Here is an 18,511-nt window from a genome sequence, read left to right on the forward strand (position 1 = left end):
CATTCCCCTCTCTTAATTTTTAGCCATTCTGATAATAATCTGCCTCCCTGTTTTTGCTACCAAAGTGGATAACCTCTCACATCGTACTGCATCTACATCTGCCATCTACACCTGAGGTACCCCACTAGTCACTGCCTATCTTCGGAAAAAGACCTGTTTGATCTTACTCTTTGTTTCCTGCTCATCAACTAATTTTCTAACCAACTCTATGCACTTCCCCCAATCCCATGCACTTTAATTTTACACACTAATCTCTCATGTGGAACTCACTGATAGCCTTCTGAAAGTCCAAATAAACCACATCCACCGGCTCCCTCTCATCAACTCTACTAGATACATCCCCAAAAAAATTCCAGTAGATTTGTCAAGTATGATTTCCCTTTCATAAATCCATGCTGACTATGTCCAATCCTGTCAATGCTTTTCAAGTGTTTTTCTATAAAATCTATTATCATGGACTCTAGAATTTACCCCACTACCAACATCAGACTGACTGGTCGATAATTCCTTGCTTTCTCTCTACCTTTCTTTTTAAATGGTGGGGTTACATTAGCTACCCTCCAATCTACAGAAATTGTTCCAGAGTCTATAGAACCTTGGAAAGTGTACACCAATGCACCTACTGTTACTCGGGCCACTTCCTTAAGTACTCTGGGATGTAGATTATCAGGCCTTGGAGATTTATCAGTTTTCAATCCCACTAATTTCCCCAAAATAATTTCTCTACTCCCTCTCACTAAATTCTGTGTTCCCCAACATTTCTGGAACGTAATTTGTGTCCTCCCTTTGTGAAGACAGAACCAAAGTATGTATTTAACTGGTCAGCCATTTCTTTGTTTCCCATTATAAATTCCCATTTCTGACTGTAAGGGACCTACACTTACTTTCACCAATCTTTTTCATATATCTATATAAGCTCTTACAGTCAGTTTTTATATCCCTCCAAGCTTACTCCAGTACTCTCTTTTCCCCTTCTTAATCAATCCCTTGGTCCTCCCTTTGCTCAATTCTAAACTGCTCCAAATCCTCAGGGCTGTTGTTTTTTTTCCTGGCTAATTTTTATCCCTCTTTCTTGGATTTAATACTATCTCTAATTTCCTTTATAAATCATGGCTTGGCTACCTTTTCCATTTTACTTTTGTGGCTGACAGGTGTACAGTATTGGCCTCCTTTTTAAAGGAACAATTTAAATGCATTAAAAGCAATTCAGAGAAGGTTTACCAGACGACCACCAGAAACGGGTAGGTTGTCTTATGAGGAAAGATTGGAGAGGTGAGGCTTGAATTCACTGTAGTTTAGAAGAGTAGGATTGTGATTTGGTCAAAAGCTTTAAGATACTGAAGTGTATTGACAGGTTGGATGTGGAGATGTTTCAACAAAAAGGGCAAAGAACAATACAGCACAGGACAGGCCCTTCTGCCCTCCGAGCCTGCACCGCTCACATGCTCCTAACTAGACCATCTGTTTATATCTCTCTATTCCCAGTCTGTTCATGTGGCTATCTAGATAAGTCTTAAGTGATCCTAGTGTATCTGCCTTAACCACCTTGCTTGGTAGTGCATTCCAGGCCCCCACCCTCTGTGTAAAATATGTCCCCTGCATATCTGTATTGAACCTTGCCCCCCCCCACCTTACCTTGAACTTGTGACCCCTTGTGTTTGTCATTTCTGACCTGGGAAAAAGCTTCCAACTGTTCACCCTATCTATATCCTTCATAATTTTATAAACTTCTATTAGGTCGTCCTTCAACATCCGTCTTTCTAGGGAGAACAACCCTAGTTTACTCAATCTCTCCTCATAGCTAATACCCTCCATACCAGGCAACATCCTGGTAAACCTTCTCTGCACTCTCTCCAAAACCTCCACGTCCTCCTGGTAGTGTGGAGGCCAGAACTGGACGCAGTATTCCAGATGTGGCCTAACCAATGTTCCATATAACTGCAACATCACATGCCAACTTTTATACTCTATACGGGTACTTTTATACCCGTCCAATAAAGGCAAGCATGCCATATGCCTTCTTCACCACCTTTAAGGATCTGCGGGCTTGCACACCCAGATCCCTCTGTGTGTCTATGAAGTTTCCTCTTGTGGGAGAATCTAGAACTGGCAGGGAAGGCAGGAGGGGGTAATGGGGGGATCACTGTTTAAAAATAAGGGGCTGCTCAGTTAAGACAGAGATGAGGAGAATTTCTTTTCTCTCTGGAGGGTCATGAGCCTCTGGAACTTTCTTCCTCAAAAGGCAGTGGAAACAAAGTCTTTGAATATTCTTAAGGCAGATTCTTGACTCACAAAGGGGTGAAAGGTTATCGAGGGTAGGCAATAATGTGGGGTTTAAGTTGTAATCAGATCAGCTATGATCTTATTGAATGGCAGAGCAGGCTTGAGGGGCCTCCTCCTGCTCCTAACTCGTGTGTTTGTTCGTAGCTACCTTATTATAACACGATTTTCTATCATTTCAGTTTCCTCCCTCAGACCTCGTTCCTTGTTCACAAGTTAGATGACTTTCTCCTTCCGAAATCCATTGTATGTGACATGGAATCACAGAATCCCTATACTGCAGAAAGAGGTCATTCGGCCCATCGAGTATGCACCAACAATCCCAGCCAGGCCCTATCCCCGTAACTCCACATATTGACCCTGCTAATCCCCCTGACAATAAGGAGCAAGTGAGAAAGGCCAATCAACCTGACCTGCACATCTTAGGATTTGGAAGACTTTTGTGACGCAACGGATCAGTTTGCTTAGCTGTTCATAGGCGCAGACAGCACAGCACAGAAAGAGACTGATCAGCCCCTCGAGTCTGTCCCGGGCTCTTTCAAATCTGCTTAGACCATTTCCTCAAACTTCTGCAGCTTTCTCTCTTTCAAGTATTTATCTTATTCCCTTTTGAATGCTACTGTTGAATTTACCCCATCAGATAGTATCCGTCACTCTAGTAGGCAGTGAATATCACATCCTAATCACTTGTGACATAGGTTTTCCCAGTGTTGTCTTTGCTTGTTTTGCTGATCACTTGAAATTTGATTATCGGCTTTATGGCTATTAAAAGAAGTCTGCAGGAATACAGCTCCTCAACATATCCTCAAAATATCAATTAGAAACCATGGACGAACAGGGATAGTCACTGCCTGAAGTCTGAGGTGACCCTGACCTATACAAGAAAGCCAGATCTGATCAAAGGTGATCCATCAAAGATGCCAAAAGACAGTACCAGACCAAGCTAGAGTCCCAGGCTAGCCACCCGCACCCCTGCCGACTACGGCATAGTCTGCAAGACGTAACAGACTACCAGATCAAGGCATGTAAAATCGCCAGCTCCAACACATCACTCACTGATGAGCTCAGCGCATTCTATGCCCCTTTTGTGCAAGAAATCAACAAGGGCACGCCCTCCACCCAGGAAACCCTGGATGAACCTGTATCTGGGGTCACCATTGCAGCTGTCACAGCAGCTTTCTCAGAGGTCAAACTCATGGAAAGTGATTGGTCCGACTGGGGTACCTGGACGGGCACTCAGATCCTGCGTGGATCAGCTGGCGGGGGTATTCACAGACATTTTCAACCTCTCTTTACAACAATCTGAGGTCCCTATCTGCTTCAAGAAGATGACCATCATCCCAGTGCCTAAGGAAAACCAAGCAGCGTGCCTTAATGACTATCAGCCGGTGGCTCTGACATCCATCATTATGAAGTGCTTCGAAAGGTTAGTCATGGCACAAATCAATTCCAGCCTCCTGGACTACCTGGATCCACTACAGTTTGCCTACCGCCACAATAGATCCACAGCAGATGCCATCTCCCTGGCCCTGCACCCAACCCTGGAACACCTAAATAACAAGGACACCTATGTCAGACTCCTATTTACTGATTACAGCTCAGCCTTCAGTACCATTATCCTGACAAAACTCATCTCCAAACTCCACGCCTGGGGCTCAGCTCAGCTCCTCCCTCTGCGAATGGATCCTGAACTTTCTAACCCACAGACCATAATCAATAAGGATAGGTAACAACACCTCCTCCCTGATCATCCTCAACACTGGTGTCCACAAGGCGGTGTTCTCAGCCCCCTACTATACTCCGTATACACCTACGACTCTGTGGCCAAATTCCCCTCCAACTCGATTTTCAAGTTGCTGACAACATCATGTAGTGGGTCAAATCTCAAACAATCATGAGACAGAATACAGGAATGAGAATCTGGTGAACTGGTGTGACGACAATAATCGCTCCCTCAAAGTCAACAGAATGAAGGAGATTGTTGAAGCATAGTGGAGAACATGTCCCTGTATCCATCAATGGGGATGAAGGAGAAATGGTTGGAAGCTTCCGGTTTTTAGATGTCCAGGCCACCAACAACCTCTCCTAGTCCCTGCGTGCCGACACTATGGTTAAGAAAGCCCACCAATGCCTATACTTTCTCAGAAGACTTTTTGGCATGTCAGCTACGACTCTCACCAGCTTTTACAGATGCACCATAGAAATCATCCTTTCTGGTTGTGTCACAGTTTGGTAAGAGCTCCTGTTCTGCCAAAGACCGCAAGAAACTACAAAAGGTCATAATAAACGTAGCCCAAACCATCACACAAACCAGCCTCCCAACCATTGCCTCTGTCCACACTTCCCGCTGCCTCAGAAACAGCCAGCACAATCGAGCACCCCAGACATTCTCTCTTCCACCTTCTTCTGTTGGGAAGAAGATACAAAAGTCTGAGACCACGTACCATAAACAGCTTCTTCCCTGCTGCCATCAGACTGTTAAATGGACCTACCTCACATTCAGTCGATCTTTCTCTGCACCCCAGCTACGACTGTAGCACCACGTTCTGCACTCTCTCCTTTCCTTCTCTATGCTTTGACCGTACGGCATGCAAGAAGCAATACTTTTCACTGTACACTAATACCTGTGACGATAATAAACCCAACATTTCGTGTTTCAAATATAGAAGATAAAATTAAAGGCAGGTCGAGGGAATGGAAAGGTAGATAAGTCTGTATGCTGGGGTAGAATGTTGGAGGTGAGGTAAATATTTAGTGTAATGGTTTGGACAGAGATGTTATGTTAGTGTTGATGGTCTAACAGCTCATTGCTGTCACCTACCTGGGAGCTTCAGCGCCCTGGACAGAGCCGCCGCCATCTTGTTTCTGCTTACCGCGCCTGCGCAATACGCGCAAGGTCTGTCGGGAGTTGTAGTTCAGTTCTGGTTTTAGCGATAAACTCCGATCCCTGCCAAAAAAAAACCATCAAAACTAATTCGAATCACCACATCAGTCATTGCCTTTCTTTCTACATTCCGGCTTTGAGTGTACTTTTTGTTTTAATGCGATTCCCACCCGGATCATTTATCTGCTTGCACACTTTCCAGTCAAAGTGTGCGACACCTCGGTGTTTTCCCCTGCGCCCCCCCCCCCCCCCCCCTCTCTATCAGATGCCGCGTTGCCTCCGGACCCCATTTCAAGTCGCACCGCACTGCCTGGAGGAGAGCCGCACTCAATTGGTGACGGGCGGAACAACTGGAGGGGCGCTCAACGTTCCCCCTTGCAGCCGCTGGGTTTTCCGAACTTGGGGAAGGCGCCCGGAGGCGAGTGTGTGAGTGTGGCGGTGGGAAGCGGAGGGTGGCCGGGGAGGAACTGGAGGCCGGGGTCGGTGGGGGAACTGGAGGAAATTTAAAGCAAAATTCTGGGGGTGCTGTAATCTGAAACAAAAGCTGAAGATGCTGGAAAACCAACGATTCTATGATGAAGGGTCATCCAGACCCCAAACATTGGCTCTGTTCTCTCTCCACAGATACTGTCAGACCTGCTGAGATTTTCCAGCACTTTCTGTGTTTTGGGGGGGGGGAAATGATCCCCTACAGACTGAGAAGCTACCAGATAGATGTCGGTCTTTCTCTTTTCTTTATGACTACCCACTTTGTTTTGTCGCTAATTTGACCGCCGATCACTGACTCGGGATTTCATCCTCATTCCTTTTTGATTTGATTTAGTATAACACAGAAACTAGAAGCAGGAGGAGGCTATTCGGCCCTTCGAGCCTGCTCCACCATTCATTTTGATCGTGGCTGATCATCCAATTCAATATCCTAATACCCCCCCACCATATTCCTTGATCCCTTTGATGAGGCTTGAGGGCTCAGGTAGTGCACTGGCAAGCTATAGATTAGCCAGAAGGGAGTTAAAGAGGGAGTTAAGAAGAGCTAAAAGAGGACACGAGAAGACTTTGGCTGATAGGATTAAGGAGAATCCTAAGGCTTTCTTTAGATATGTTAAGAATAGAAGATTGATTAGGGCCAGTCAGAGACAGTAGTGGGAAGTTATGTGTGGAACCGGAAGAGGTTGGAGAGGCACTGAACAAATATTTCTCTTCGGTATTCACGCAGGGAGACATAAATGTAGTTGTGGAGAACACTGGGTTACAGGGTTGTAAACTGGAGAGTATTGCAGTAGATAAGGAGGATGTGCTAGATATTCTTGAGGGTTTGAAAATAGATAAGTCCCCTGGGCCGGACGGGATTTACCCTAGGATTCTCTGGGAGGCAAGAGAGGCGATTGCAGAGCCTCTGGCTCTGATCTTCAGGTCGTCATTGGTCACAGGTATGGTGCCAGAAGACTGGAGGATAGCGAATGTTGTCCCATTGTTTAAGAAGGGGAATAGAGACTTCCCCGGGAATTATAGACCGGTGAGTCTTACTTCTGTTGTGGGCAAAGTATTAGAAAAAATTATTAGGGATAGGATTTATAGTTATTTAGAGAGTAATGAATTGATTGGAGATAGCATGGTTTTGTGAAGGGTAGGTCGTGCCTTACTAACCTTATTGAGTTTTTTGAAAAAGTGACCAAAGAGGTGGATGGGGGTAAGGCAGTTGACGTGGTACATATGGACTTTAGTAAGGCGTTTGATAAGGTTCACCATGGAAGGCTTCTGCAGAAAATGCAGATGTATGGGATTGAGGGTGATTTAGTTAATTGGATCAGGAATTGGCTAGCTGATAGAAGACAGCTGGTGGTTGATGGAAAGTATTCGTCATGGAGTTCGGTTACAAGTGGTACGCCTCAGGGATCTGTTTTGGGGCCACTGCTGTTTGCAATTTTTATAAATGATCTGGATGAGGGTATAGAAGGATGGATTAGTAAATTTGCTGATGACACCAAAGTCGGAGGAGTGGTAGATAGTGGTGAGGGGTATCATAGTTTACAGAGAGACTTGGACAAGTTGCAGAGCTGGGCCGAGAGGTGGCGGATGGAGTTTAATGCGGAAAAGTGTGAGGTAATTCACTTTGGCAGGAATAACAGATGTGTAGAGTATAGGGCTAACGGTAGGACTCTGAATAGTGTTGACGAACAGAGGGATCTAGGTGTATATGTGCATAGAAAGTTGGAAATCAAGTCGATAAGGTTGTTAGGAAGGCATACGGTGTCTTGGCGTTTATTGGTAGGAGGATTGAATTTAGGAGCCGCAATGTCATGTTGCAACTGTACAAAACTCTGGTGCGGCCGCACTTGGAGTATTGTGTACAGTTCTGGTCCCCACATTACAGGAAGGATGTGGAGGCTTTGGAGAGGGTGCAGAGGAGGTTTACCAGGATGTTGCCTGGTATGGAGGGAAGGTCCTATGAGGAGAGACTGAGGGATTTGGGGTTGTTTTCGTTGGAAAGAAGGCGGCTAAGAGGAGACCTTATTGAAACATATAAGATGATTAGAGGTTTAGATAGGGTGGACAGTGATCGCCTTTTTCCTCGGATGGAGAAAACTAGCACGAGGGGACATAGCTCTAAATTAAGGGCTGGTAGTTATAGGACGGATGTCAGAGGTAGGTTCTTTACCCAGAGGGTGGTGGGGGAATGGAATGCCCTGCCTGCTGCAGTTGTAGATGCGCCTAGTTTGGGGGCGTTTAAGAGATCCGTGGATAGGTTTATGGATGGAAAGGGATTGGTTTAGGTTAGAGGGTCATTGCTTTTCTCTTAATTGGTCGGCGCAACATCGTGGGCCGAAGGGCCTGTTCTGCGCTGTAATGTTCTATGTTCTTTAGCCCCTAAAGCTATACCTAATTTCTTTTGGAAATCAGACAACGTTTTGGTTTCAGTTACTTTCTATGGTAATGAATTCCACACATTCACCAACCTCTGGGTGAAGAAATTTCTCCTTACTTCAGTCCTTATTCTCAAACTTTGACCCCTAGTTCTGGACTCCCCCACCATTGGGAACATTCTTTCTTAATCTATCCTATCTAACCCTGTTAGAATTTTATTAGTTTCTATGAGATCCCCTCTCACACTTCTAAACTCTAGTGAATTTAATCCTAACCGATTTAGTCTCTCATGTGACAGACCTGCCATTCCCACAGATCAGCCTGGTAAACTTTCACTGTCCTCCTTCTATAGCAAGGGCATCGTTCCTCAGATAAGGACATCAAAACTGCACACAATACTCCAGATGTGGCCTCACCAATGCCCTATATAATTGCAGTAAAGCACCCCTATCCCTATACTCATCCTCTCACTCTGAAGACAAACATACCACGCGGGATTGTTCTCTTTTGAATTAAATAAAAGTTTGGAGAACAAATGTTTTCTGCTCCGTTCCCCAACACCTTGACCAATCAGAAATAACTTGCCAACAAACTCATACCTTTCCTCAAGCTATATGAATCAATAGATCCTTTCAAATTTTGCATTTTTACATCAGTCCTGATGACGAAAGATGAGAAGCTTCAACGCCACGTCTCTATCAGCGATACTCAAGTTCTGCACTATCTAGTGGCTATTTATAATTCTCTGGTAGCATCCTTCAATCTAAAGAAGTTCAGAAGAATATGGCCTGCAGCAGCCCCCCCCCCCCCATATCCTCAGATATGTTTCTCCCAGTCTGGATGCTGGCCTAGTCAGCAATGCCTATATCCCATAAATGAATTTTAAAAAACCCTCAATCCATATGAGTATATATAATCCAATCCCATGTGCCCTAATTTCATTTACTAACCTCCTGTGTGGGAGCTTGTCAAAAGCCTTTTGAAAATCCAAATACAGCTACACCATGTTCACTGGTTCTTCTTTATAAGTACTAAAAGTTACAACCTCAAGAAACTCCCAAGCTTGTCAAACGTGATTTTCCTTTCATAAACCCAGACTGATTCCACCAAAACTTACCATTTCTCATCGTCCAGTTATAACATCCTTTATAATAGATTCTACTACTGATGTCAGACTAATATGTCTGTAATTCTCCACTCTCCCTCTTCCTCACTTCGTAAATAGTGGATTTACATTTGCTACTTTCCGGGAACCTTTCCAGAATCTATATAGAATTTTCAAAGATATCTGCCAATGTGTCTACAATTGGAAAGCCACTTCCTTCCACACTCTGGGATGAAGCTGATCTGGTTCAGGGGATTTATCATCCTTCAATCCAGTTCACTTTTCATGCATTACATCTTTACTAATATTAATTTCCTATAATTTCTCAGATTCGTAGGAACATAGGACTTAGGAGCAGAAGGAGGCAAACTCAGCCCTTTGGGCTTCCTCTCCCATTCAATTAGATCATGGTTGATCGCTCCTTGGTCTCAAATGTACCTCCCCACCTGTTCCCCATAGTCCCTTATCCCTTTTTTTAATTAGAAATATATTTATCTCCTTTCTGAAACCATTCAATGATTCAGACTCCACTGCGCTATGGGGGGCAAATTCCAAAAATTCACCCCCCCCCCTGTGAAAATTGGTTCCTCCTCCTCTCAGTTTTAAATCTACCGCCTCCCAAACTATACCTGTGACCTCTTGTTCTAGATTGTCCTGTAAGGGGAAACATTTGCTCTATGTTAACTTTATCAATCCCTTTTAAAATTTTATATACCTCGATCAGATCCCCTGTCATCCTATTAAACTCCAGTGAGTATAAGCCCAAACTGGCTGTGAGGCAGCAGTGCTAAGATTGAGAGTTTTATGGTGCAGGATTATTGAGCTGAAGCTTTAACTCTGCTTCTCTCCGCAGATGTGACCTGAGGGTCTTCTGGCTGTGTGAATGTTTCACAGCGGTGGAGTGCGGTGATTGACCTGCAGAGTCTCACTGTCTCCAGACGGGCCCGTGGCCATGTTCGTGCCACGCTCGCTGAAGGTGAAGAGAGCTGAAGAAAGCGAGGCCCAGGCTGCCAAGAGAAGTAAAGTCGACCTCCGGGCCGAGGACATCGAGCAGCCCCTGGGGTCCGGGGGAGATCCTGAGGGTGTTAACAGTCCGGAAGATGAGTCGGAGGAGCCCGTGAAGCAGCTGAGCAAGGAGCAACGTTGGCCGGAGCCCGGGGATCCGGCCTGTTCGGTGTGCGGCCGATACGGGGAGTACATCTGCGACCAGACTGACACGGACGTGTGCAGCCTGGAATGTAAAGCCAAGCACCTCCGGCAGTTAGAGGCAGCAGCGGAGGCTCGAGCCCGGCCTCCTGGGGCCTCAGACAGTCTGGTGCCGGTGGAGCCACTAGTCCAGGCTGGTCACTATCTGGAGCATCCATTCATTTCCAGCCTGAGCACCGAGCAGGTGGAGGCCCTGCAGCAGCAACTGGGCATTGCTGTGCGGGGCCCCGCCGTCAAGCCCATCGTGGAGTTTGAGCACTGTGGCTTACCCGACACCCTGAACACAAACCTGGCAAGGCTGGGCTACCACAGCCCCACCCCGGTACAGATGCAGATGCTGCCGCAGGGCCTGGCGGGGAAAGACATCCTGGCAGCGGCGGATACCGGCTCAGGGAAAACCGCAGCCTTTCTGCTCCCCGTCACCATGACGGCACTGCGGGAGGTGACCGCGAGGGGCTGGGGAAGGGGCATGGCCAGCAGAGCATAAGGGGCAAGGCTGAGGGGCAGAGCTAAAGGGGAGGGGGGCAAGGGGCAGGGCTGGAAGGGACAAGGGGTAGGGAGGCTGGAGGGGGCAAGTCATAGGGAGTCTGGAGGAGGGGAGAGGTACGGCTGGAGGAGGAGAAATAGCGGGTTGGAGGAGGGGGTGGGCAGTGCTAGAGGAGCAAGCTACCATTGGAAAAATTGAGCATCTCTGAATTGTCCCCATCAGCAAAAGTACTAAAGCATCCTGCACTTCGTTACTGATAAACAGTTTTGGAGTGTGTGCTGATCTGCTCTGAAAGAGCAGTCGAAGCAGACTCAATATTAACTTTCAAAAGGGAATTGTGTAGATACTTGCAAAAGAAAGATTGCAGGGCAATGAGCAACTTTCAGAGAGCTAGAATGAATAGAGTGGGCTGAATCACGTAGGGCCTAATGTTCGATTCTACAAACTAATGTGAGGCAAAACATGGATAGAATCATGGTTTGGTCGCACATAAAGCACAATACAATCTCCACATTCCAAAAGCGATCCACCTGGAGAAGGTGGAATAAAAGATTTGCAAGGAGGATACCAGAACTGAGGTTATAATTATCAGGAAACAGTTTAATTAGAAAGAAGATGTTTTATTTGTGGAGGAGTCCAAAATTAAGAGGAGCATAAATATAAGATAGTCACTAATAAATCCAGTATGATATCTCAACCCAGAATCTGGGTAGAATGTGGGACTTGCAACGACACGGAGTATTTGAGATGAAGAGTGTTGAAGTGAAATCAAGATAAACATAGGAGGGAGAAAGGAAGAGAAGGATGTGTCGGTAGTGGGTGAAGGGTGAACACTGGAATAGACCTGTGGAGCTGAGTTCAATATTTCTTGGTAGGAAGTTAGACGGGTGCGCAGTAATCTGAAGGTGATCTCTTTGCCCATGTTTGACCGAATGTTTAAGGGGCTTTTAGATAAGTAAATGAATATGCAGGGAATAGAGAGAGATGGGCCAAGGGCAGGCAGAAGGAATTAGTTTAATTTGCTGTCATGTTCAGCACAACCTCGTGGGCCAAAGAGCCTGTTCCTGAATTGTTCTATGATCTCATAAAGCTTCATGAGGACCAGAGTCAATGTTAAGGACTCCCAGGGGCGCTCCCTCCCAACTGTATACCATCCTCTCTGCTGGGACTGTCCTGCGAGTGGAACAGGGCATTCCCAGGGATGGTGATCATGGTGTCTGGGTATGACTCTGTGAGGTTATGGCTTTGTCAGGTTGTTGCACTCAACCAGCGTGTCTTTGGGACTGTGGGAGCACCCAGAAGAAACCCATGCAGACGCAGAGAGAATGTGCACCATCCTGACTTATTCCTTCACTGTCACTAGGTCAAAATACAGGAACTTCCTTCCAAACTCCGGAATTCCAGTTTCCTCTCGCAGTCCAAAAGATGTGCTGGTTAGGTGTATTGGCCACACGAAGTTCTCCCTCAGTGTACCCGAACAGGCGCCAGAGTGTGTTACTAGGGAAGTTTCACAGTAATTTCATTGCAGTGTTAATGTAAGCCTACTTGTGATAGTAATAAATAAGCTTCATAAAACTACAGCACTGTGGCTGGAACAGTTCAAGAAGTTTCACAACACCAGCTTAAAGTCCAACAGGTTTATTTGGAATCACGAATTTTCAGAGTGTTGTTCCTTCATCAGGTGAGTCAAGGAGCAGTGCTCCGAAAGCTCGTGATTCCAGCTAAACCTGTCGGACTTTAACCTGGTGTTGTGAGACTTCTCACTGTGCCCCACGCCAGTCCAACGCCAGCATCTCCACATCACAGTTCAGAAAGGCAGCTCACCTTCCTCTTCTCAAGGGCAATTAGGGACAGGCAGTAAAAGCTGGCTTGGCCAATGAGGCACACATCCCATGAATGAATAAAAAAAAAGTTGTACTCCCTATCCATTACTCCATAGTCCTACATTTCTTTCCCTTCATTTCCTTCAGGACAGCACAGTGACACACTGGTCAACACTGCTGCCCCACAGCGCCAGGGACCCGGCTTCGACTGGCTCACTGTCTGTGTGGAGTCTGCACATTCTCTCCGTGAGTGTGGGTTTCCTCCAGATGCTCTGGTTTCCTCCCACAGTCCAAAGACATGCTGGTTAGCGTGCATTGGCCGTGCTAAATTCTCCCTCAGTGTAGCCGAACAGGCGCTGGAGTGTGGCAACTAGGAGATTTTCACAGTAACTTCATTGCAGTGTTAATGTAAGCCTACTTCTGACTATTAAATAAACTTTACCTTTACTTCTGCAGTTCTTTTTGAGAATTACACTCAATTCCACCTCCACTACCCTTTTAGGCAATGCATTCCAGATTGTAACCACTCTTGTGGGTTATTTTTAAAAAACAGCTTTTTTTCATGCTGCCTTTGTTCCTTTTCCTATTCGCTATAAATTGGTCCTCTTTGTTTCTCAACCCTGCTGCCAATGTAAAGAATTTCTCTCTATCTACCCTGACTAGACCCTTCATGATTTGGAACAGCTCTTTCCATCCTGCTCTTCCCAAAGGAGATTGTCCAGGCTCTCCGCACAACTGAAGTTGTGAAGTCATCCCGGGAAAAGTTTTTGTGAATCTTTCTTGACCCTTTCTAAAGCTGTCAGGCTCCTTCCTAAATCGCACTCCCAGAATTGGGGCAAGCCGGTGTTTTATAAAGGTGTGTTGTGACGTTCGAGAGGATGAGACACAAAAAATACTGGGAATTAAAAGTTGTTCTGCCACCAGAAGATCCAGATTTAATTGGTCAACAGCAACTTGGCTGTAAGTTAGGGAGGAATATCCATTGTTTGGAGTATTGTTTTGGAGTATGTTACTAGAGAGGTGGTGCTTGTTACTAGAGAGGTGGTGCTCGACAGACTGGAGGGGCTGATTGTGGACAAGTCCCCAGGACCGGATGGAATGCATCCGAGGGTCCTGAAAGAAATGGCGGAGGTGATAGTGGATGCCTTGGTGGTTATTTTCCAGACGTCGCTGGATTCCGGGGAAGTGCCGGAAGATTGGAAAACGGCTAATGTTACGCCGTTGTTTAAGAAGGGTGCCAGGCAAAAGGCGGGGAATTATAGGCCTGTTAGTTTAACGTCTGTTGTAGGTAAAATGTTAGAATCTGTCATCAAGGAGGAAATAGCGAGGCATCTTGAGGGGAACTGCTTGATAGAGCAGATGCAGCACGGTTTCGTTAAAGGGAAGTCGTGTCTGACAAATTTACTGGAGTTCTATGAGGATGTGTCTAGGGCGGTGGATAGAGGAGAGCCGGTGGATGTGGTCTTTCTTGATTTTCAGAAGGCGTTTGACAAGGTACCTCACAAGAGGTTATTGCAGAAGGTCAGGGGACATGGAGTTGGGGGTAGGGTGTTAGCGTGGATAGAGGACTGGTTGTCAAATAGGAGGCAGAGAGTGGGGGTCAATGGGTGCTATTCGGATTGGCGGATGGTGACTAGTGGAGTGCCCCAGGGGTCGGTGCTGGGGCCTCAGCTATTTACCATTTATATAGATGATCTGGAGGAGGGAACCGAGTGTAGGGTGTCGAAATTTGCTGATGACACCAAAATTGGTGGAAAGGCAAATTGTGCGGAGGGTGTGGAGAGTCTACAGAAGGATCTAGATAGGCTGGGCGAATGGGCCAGGAAATGGCAAATGGAATTTAATGTTGGCGAGTGTGAGGTGGTCCACTTTGGTAGGAATAATGGTAGGAAGGATTATTACTTACGTGGAGAAAAACGTCAGCAGGCGACGGTGCAGAGGGACCTCGGGGTCCTTGTGCATGAGTCGCAAAAACCCAGCTTGTAGGTGCAGCAGGTGGTCAGGAAGGCGAATGGGATGCTGGCCTTCATAGCGAGGGGGATTGAATATAAAAGTAGGGAGGTCTTGCTGCAGCTGTATAGGGCATTGGTGAGGCCGCAGCTGGAGTACTGTGTGCAGTTTTGGGCGCCGTACTTACGCAAGGATATTTTGGCCTTGGAGGGAGTGCAGAGGAGGTTTACTAGGCTGATGCCGGAGTTGAGGGGGTTGAGCTATGAGGAGAGGCTGAATAGATTAGGCTTGTACTCGTTAGAGTTTAGAAGAATGAGGGGAGCTCTCATTGAGACATATAAGATGATGAATGGGATGGATAGGATAGAGGTGGAGAGACTCTTCCCGCTCAGAAAGGATAGTAGGACTAGGGGGCACAGCCTCAAGATAAAGGGGGAGCGGTTTAGAACAGAGTTGAGGAGGAACTTCTTCACTCAAAGGGTGGTGAATCTCTGGAATTCTCTGCCCGTTGAAGTGGTGGAGGCTGCCTCGCTAAATATTTTTAAGACGCGGGTTGATGGGTTTTTGATGAGAGAGGGGATTAAGGGTTATGGGGAGAGGGCGGGAAAGTGGAACTGAGCCACGACAGATCAGCCATGATCTTATTGAATGGCGGGGCAGGCTTGAAGGGCTAGTTGGCCTACTCCTGCTCCTATTTCTTATGTTCTTATTTGTAGGCGGACACAATAGGGAAGAAATGGGTGAAAGAGGCATTCTGCTGGGTCAGTGGATGGCATGGAGTGATAGAAATAAACTGTCTACAGTAATCAAGAAGCTAGAATAAAAGGGCAGGTAAGTAAGATTAAATGTAAGAGATTTAGAAAAGTGAACAGCAGAGACTTTTTTTAAAATCTTTTTTAGAATCATAGAAACCCTACAGATGCCCTTCGGCCCATCGAGTCTGTACCAACAACAATCCCACCCAGGTCCTACCCCCCTATTTACCCACTAATCTACGCATCCCGGGACACTAAGGGACAATTTAGCTCGGCCAATCAACCTAACCCACACATCTTTGGACTGTGGGAGGAGACCGGAGCACCCGGAGGAAACCCATGCAGACACGGGGAGAATGTGCAAACTCCACACAGACAGTGACCCGAGCCGGGAATCGAACCCGGGAAGCAGCCGTGCTAACCACTGTGCTACCGTGCCGCCCTCATAGAATCATAGAATCTCTACAGTGCAGTAGGAGGCCATTTGGCCCATCGAGTCTGCAATGATTGTCCAACACAGCCTCCCTCCCAGGCCCCCTCCCTGTAGCCCCACATATTTACCACACTAATCCTTCTAGCCTACACACCTTGGGATACTCAAGGACAATTTAGCATGGACAGTCCACCTAACCTGCACATTTGTGGACTGTGGGAGGAAACCAGACCACCCAGAGGAAACCCACGCAGACACGGGGAGAATGCGCAGACTCTGCACAGACAGGGACCCAAGACCGGCATTGAACCTGGGTCCCTGGTGCTGTGAGGAGGCAGTGCTAACCACTGTGCCACCGGTTGTGAGGATGTGGTTGGAGACTGTGACGATATTTGACGGAAAAGGGAATATTAAATATTTCTAAGGCAAAAGTAGATAGATTCTGCTTACGCAAAGGGATCCAAGGTTATCAGGGGTAGATGGGAATATGGAACCTGAAACAGATCAGCCAGGATCTTATTGAATGGCACAGCAGACTCAAGGGAGCAAAAGGCCTACTCCTGCTCCTATTTTCGATCAAGGAATGTAGGAAGAGAGCAGGCGCGCGGGGTTTGACTGATTGAATGTGGATGATAAACACCAACATAGACTGGAGAGAACGGCTGATTCAGTGTTACAATTTCTCTGTAATTCTGTTTCTAACCTCCCAACATCTGACCTTGGGAATATTTGGCTGTGTATCCCTATGTTGGACAGACCGAAGAGAGTTTGATGACACTACCCAAAATGAGGATATTCAGCATCCCTTAAGTTGATGGGTTTAGAAATAAAACTGATACTTTTTTCCTGTACCTCAGTTCTACAGCATCTGTTGGTTTCCCTGTCTTTCAGAATGAGAAGTCTCTGCCTCAGCAGCCTGTTGGGTTGGTACTGACTCCAACGCGTGAACTTGCCATTCAGATCGAAGGGCAGGCCAAGGAGCTGATGATGGGTCTGCCCAACATGAGAACTGCCTTGCTGGTCGGGGGAATGCCTTTACCACCCCAGCTCCACCGCCTCAAACAAAGCATTAAGGTAAGATATCAAGCCCAAACTGCACCCTCCAGCTTATTCCATCAATGGGCGACATGGTGGCACAGTGCTTTAGCACTGCTGCCTCACAGCTCCAGGGTTCCAGGTTCAATTCCAGCCTCTCTGCGTGGAGCTTGCTTTCTCCCTGTATCTGCACGCGTTTCCTCCGGGTGCTCTGGTTTCCTCCCACACTCCAAAGTTGAGCTGGTTTGGTGGATTAGCCATGCCAAATTGACCCTAATGTGATGGGGATTAGCAAGGTGGGGTTACGGGTATGGGGCCTGAGTGGGAGTGTGGTTGGTGCAGACTCGATGGGCTGAATGGCCTCCTTCTGTACTGTGAATGATCTGCTCGGAATAATTTTAATTTGTATAGTACTGCAGTTTCAGCTTTCCCCTCGTCACACCCTTCTCTCCTGTAGAGTACTTCACTCTGGTTTCACAGTGCCTCCATGGCCAATCTTCCTGATAAACCTGGAAAATAATTGTGAGCAGACTGTTGAACTGCTTGGGGCATCACATCTGAATCTAATCCTATTCTCTGTCCAGATTCTATACGGTTAAGATGTGGAGATGGCGGTATTGAACTGGGGTAAACGCAGTAAGAAGTCTCAAAACACCAGGTTAAAGTCCAACAGGTTTATTTGGTAGCAAAAGCCACTAGCTTTCAGGGCTGTGCCCCTTCGTCAGGTGAATGGGGAGTTCTGATCACAAACAGAGCATGTAAAGACACACTCAGTTTACAGAATACTGATTAAAATGCGAGTCTTTACAGGTAATCAAGCCCAAAGGTACAGACAGTGTGAGTGGAGAGAGGGTTAAGCACAGGTTAAAGAGATGTGTATTGTCTCCAGACAGGACAGTTAGTGAGATTTTGCAAACCCAGGCAAGTCATTGGGGTTACAGATAGTGCGACATGAACCCAAGATCCCGGTTGAGGCTGTCCTCATGTGTGTGGAACTTGGCTATCAGTCTCTGCTCAGCGACTCTGCGCTGTCGTGTGTCGTGAAGGCCGCCTTGGAGAACGCTTACCTGAAGATCAGAGGCCGAATGCCTGTGATCACTGAAGTGGTCACCCATAGGAAGGGAACAGTCTTGCCTGGTGATTGTTGAGTGGTGTTCATTCGTCTGTTGTCGTAGCATCTGCAGGTCTCCCCAATGTACCATGCCTCGGGACATCCTTTCCTGCAGCGTATCAGGTAGACAACGTTGGCCTAGTTGCAAGAGTATTTACCGTGTACCCGGTGGATGGTGTTCTCACGTCAGATGATGGCATTCGTGTTGATGATCCAGCATGTCTTACAGAGGTTGCTGTGACAGGGTTGTGTGGTGTTGTGGTCACTGTTCTCCTGAAGGCTGGGTAGTTTGCTGCGAACAATGGTCTGTTTGAGGTTGTGTGGTTGTTTGAAGGTAAGAAGTGGGGGTGTGGGGATGGCCCTGGTGAGATGTTCGTCTTCATCAATGACATGTTGAAGGCTCCGGAGAAGATGTCGTAGCTTCTCCGCTCCGGGAAAGTACTGGACGACGAAGGGTGCTCTGTCCACTGTGTCCCGTGTTTGTCTTCTGAGGAGGTTGGTGTGGTTTTTGGCTGTGGCGCGTCGGAACTGTCGATCGATGAGTCAAGCGCCAAATCCTGTTCTTATGAGGGCATCT

General features: G+C 46.8%; 2 protein-coding genes across 5 annotated transcripts in view; one reads left to right on the top strand and one right to left on the bottom strand.

Annotated features, from left to right (window-relative positions):
• The window catches only part of fam234b (family with sequence similarity 234 member B), a 63,580-nt gene extending 58,431 nt beyond the window's left edge, over positions 1-5,149 (bottom strand). For all 4 annotated transcript variants that reach the window (XM_080217458.1, XM_080217457.1, XM_080217456.1 and 1 more), the window contains exon 1: positions 5,102-5,149. In XM_080217458.1, coding sequence (XP_080073584.1) covers positions 5,102-5,138 — 37 coding nt within the window. In that variant the 5' untranslated portion in view covers positions 5,139-5,149. The remainder of the gene's footprint in view (positions 1-5,101) is intronic.
• A 344-nt stretch (positions 5,150-5,493) lies between these two features.
• The window catches only part of ddx59 (DEAD (Asp-Glu-Ala-Asp) box polypeptide 59), a 36,329-nt gene continuing 23,311 nt past the window's right edge, over positions 5,494-18,511 (top strand). Inside the window, exons 1-3 of the mRNA XM_080217399.1 lie at positions 5,494-5,590; positions 9,988-10,782; positions 16,680-16,862. Of these exons, the coding sequence (XP_080073525.1) occupies positions 10,087-10,782; positions 16,680-16,862 (879 nt within the window). The 5' untranslated portion in view covers positions 5,494-5,590; positions 9,988-10,086. The remainder of the gene's footprint in view (positions 5,591-9,987; positions 10,783-16,679; positions 16,863-18,511) is intronic.

This window comes from Carcharhinus amblyrhynchos, chromosome 35, assembly GCF_965287045.1.
Source record: "Carcharhinus amblyrhynchos chromosome 35, sCarAmb.v2.hapA, whole genome shotgun sequence".
In the NCBI taxonomy this organism is placed as follows: domain Eukaryota; kingdom Metazoa; phylum Chordata; class Chondrichthyes; order Carcharhiniformes; family Carcharhinidae; genus Carcharhinus; species Carcharhinus amblyrhynchos.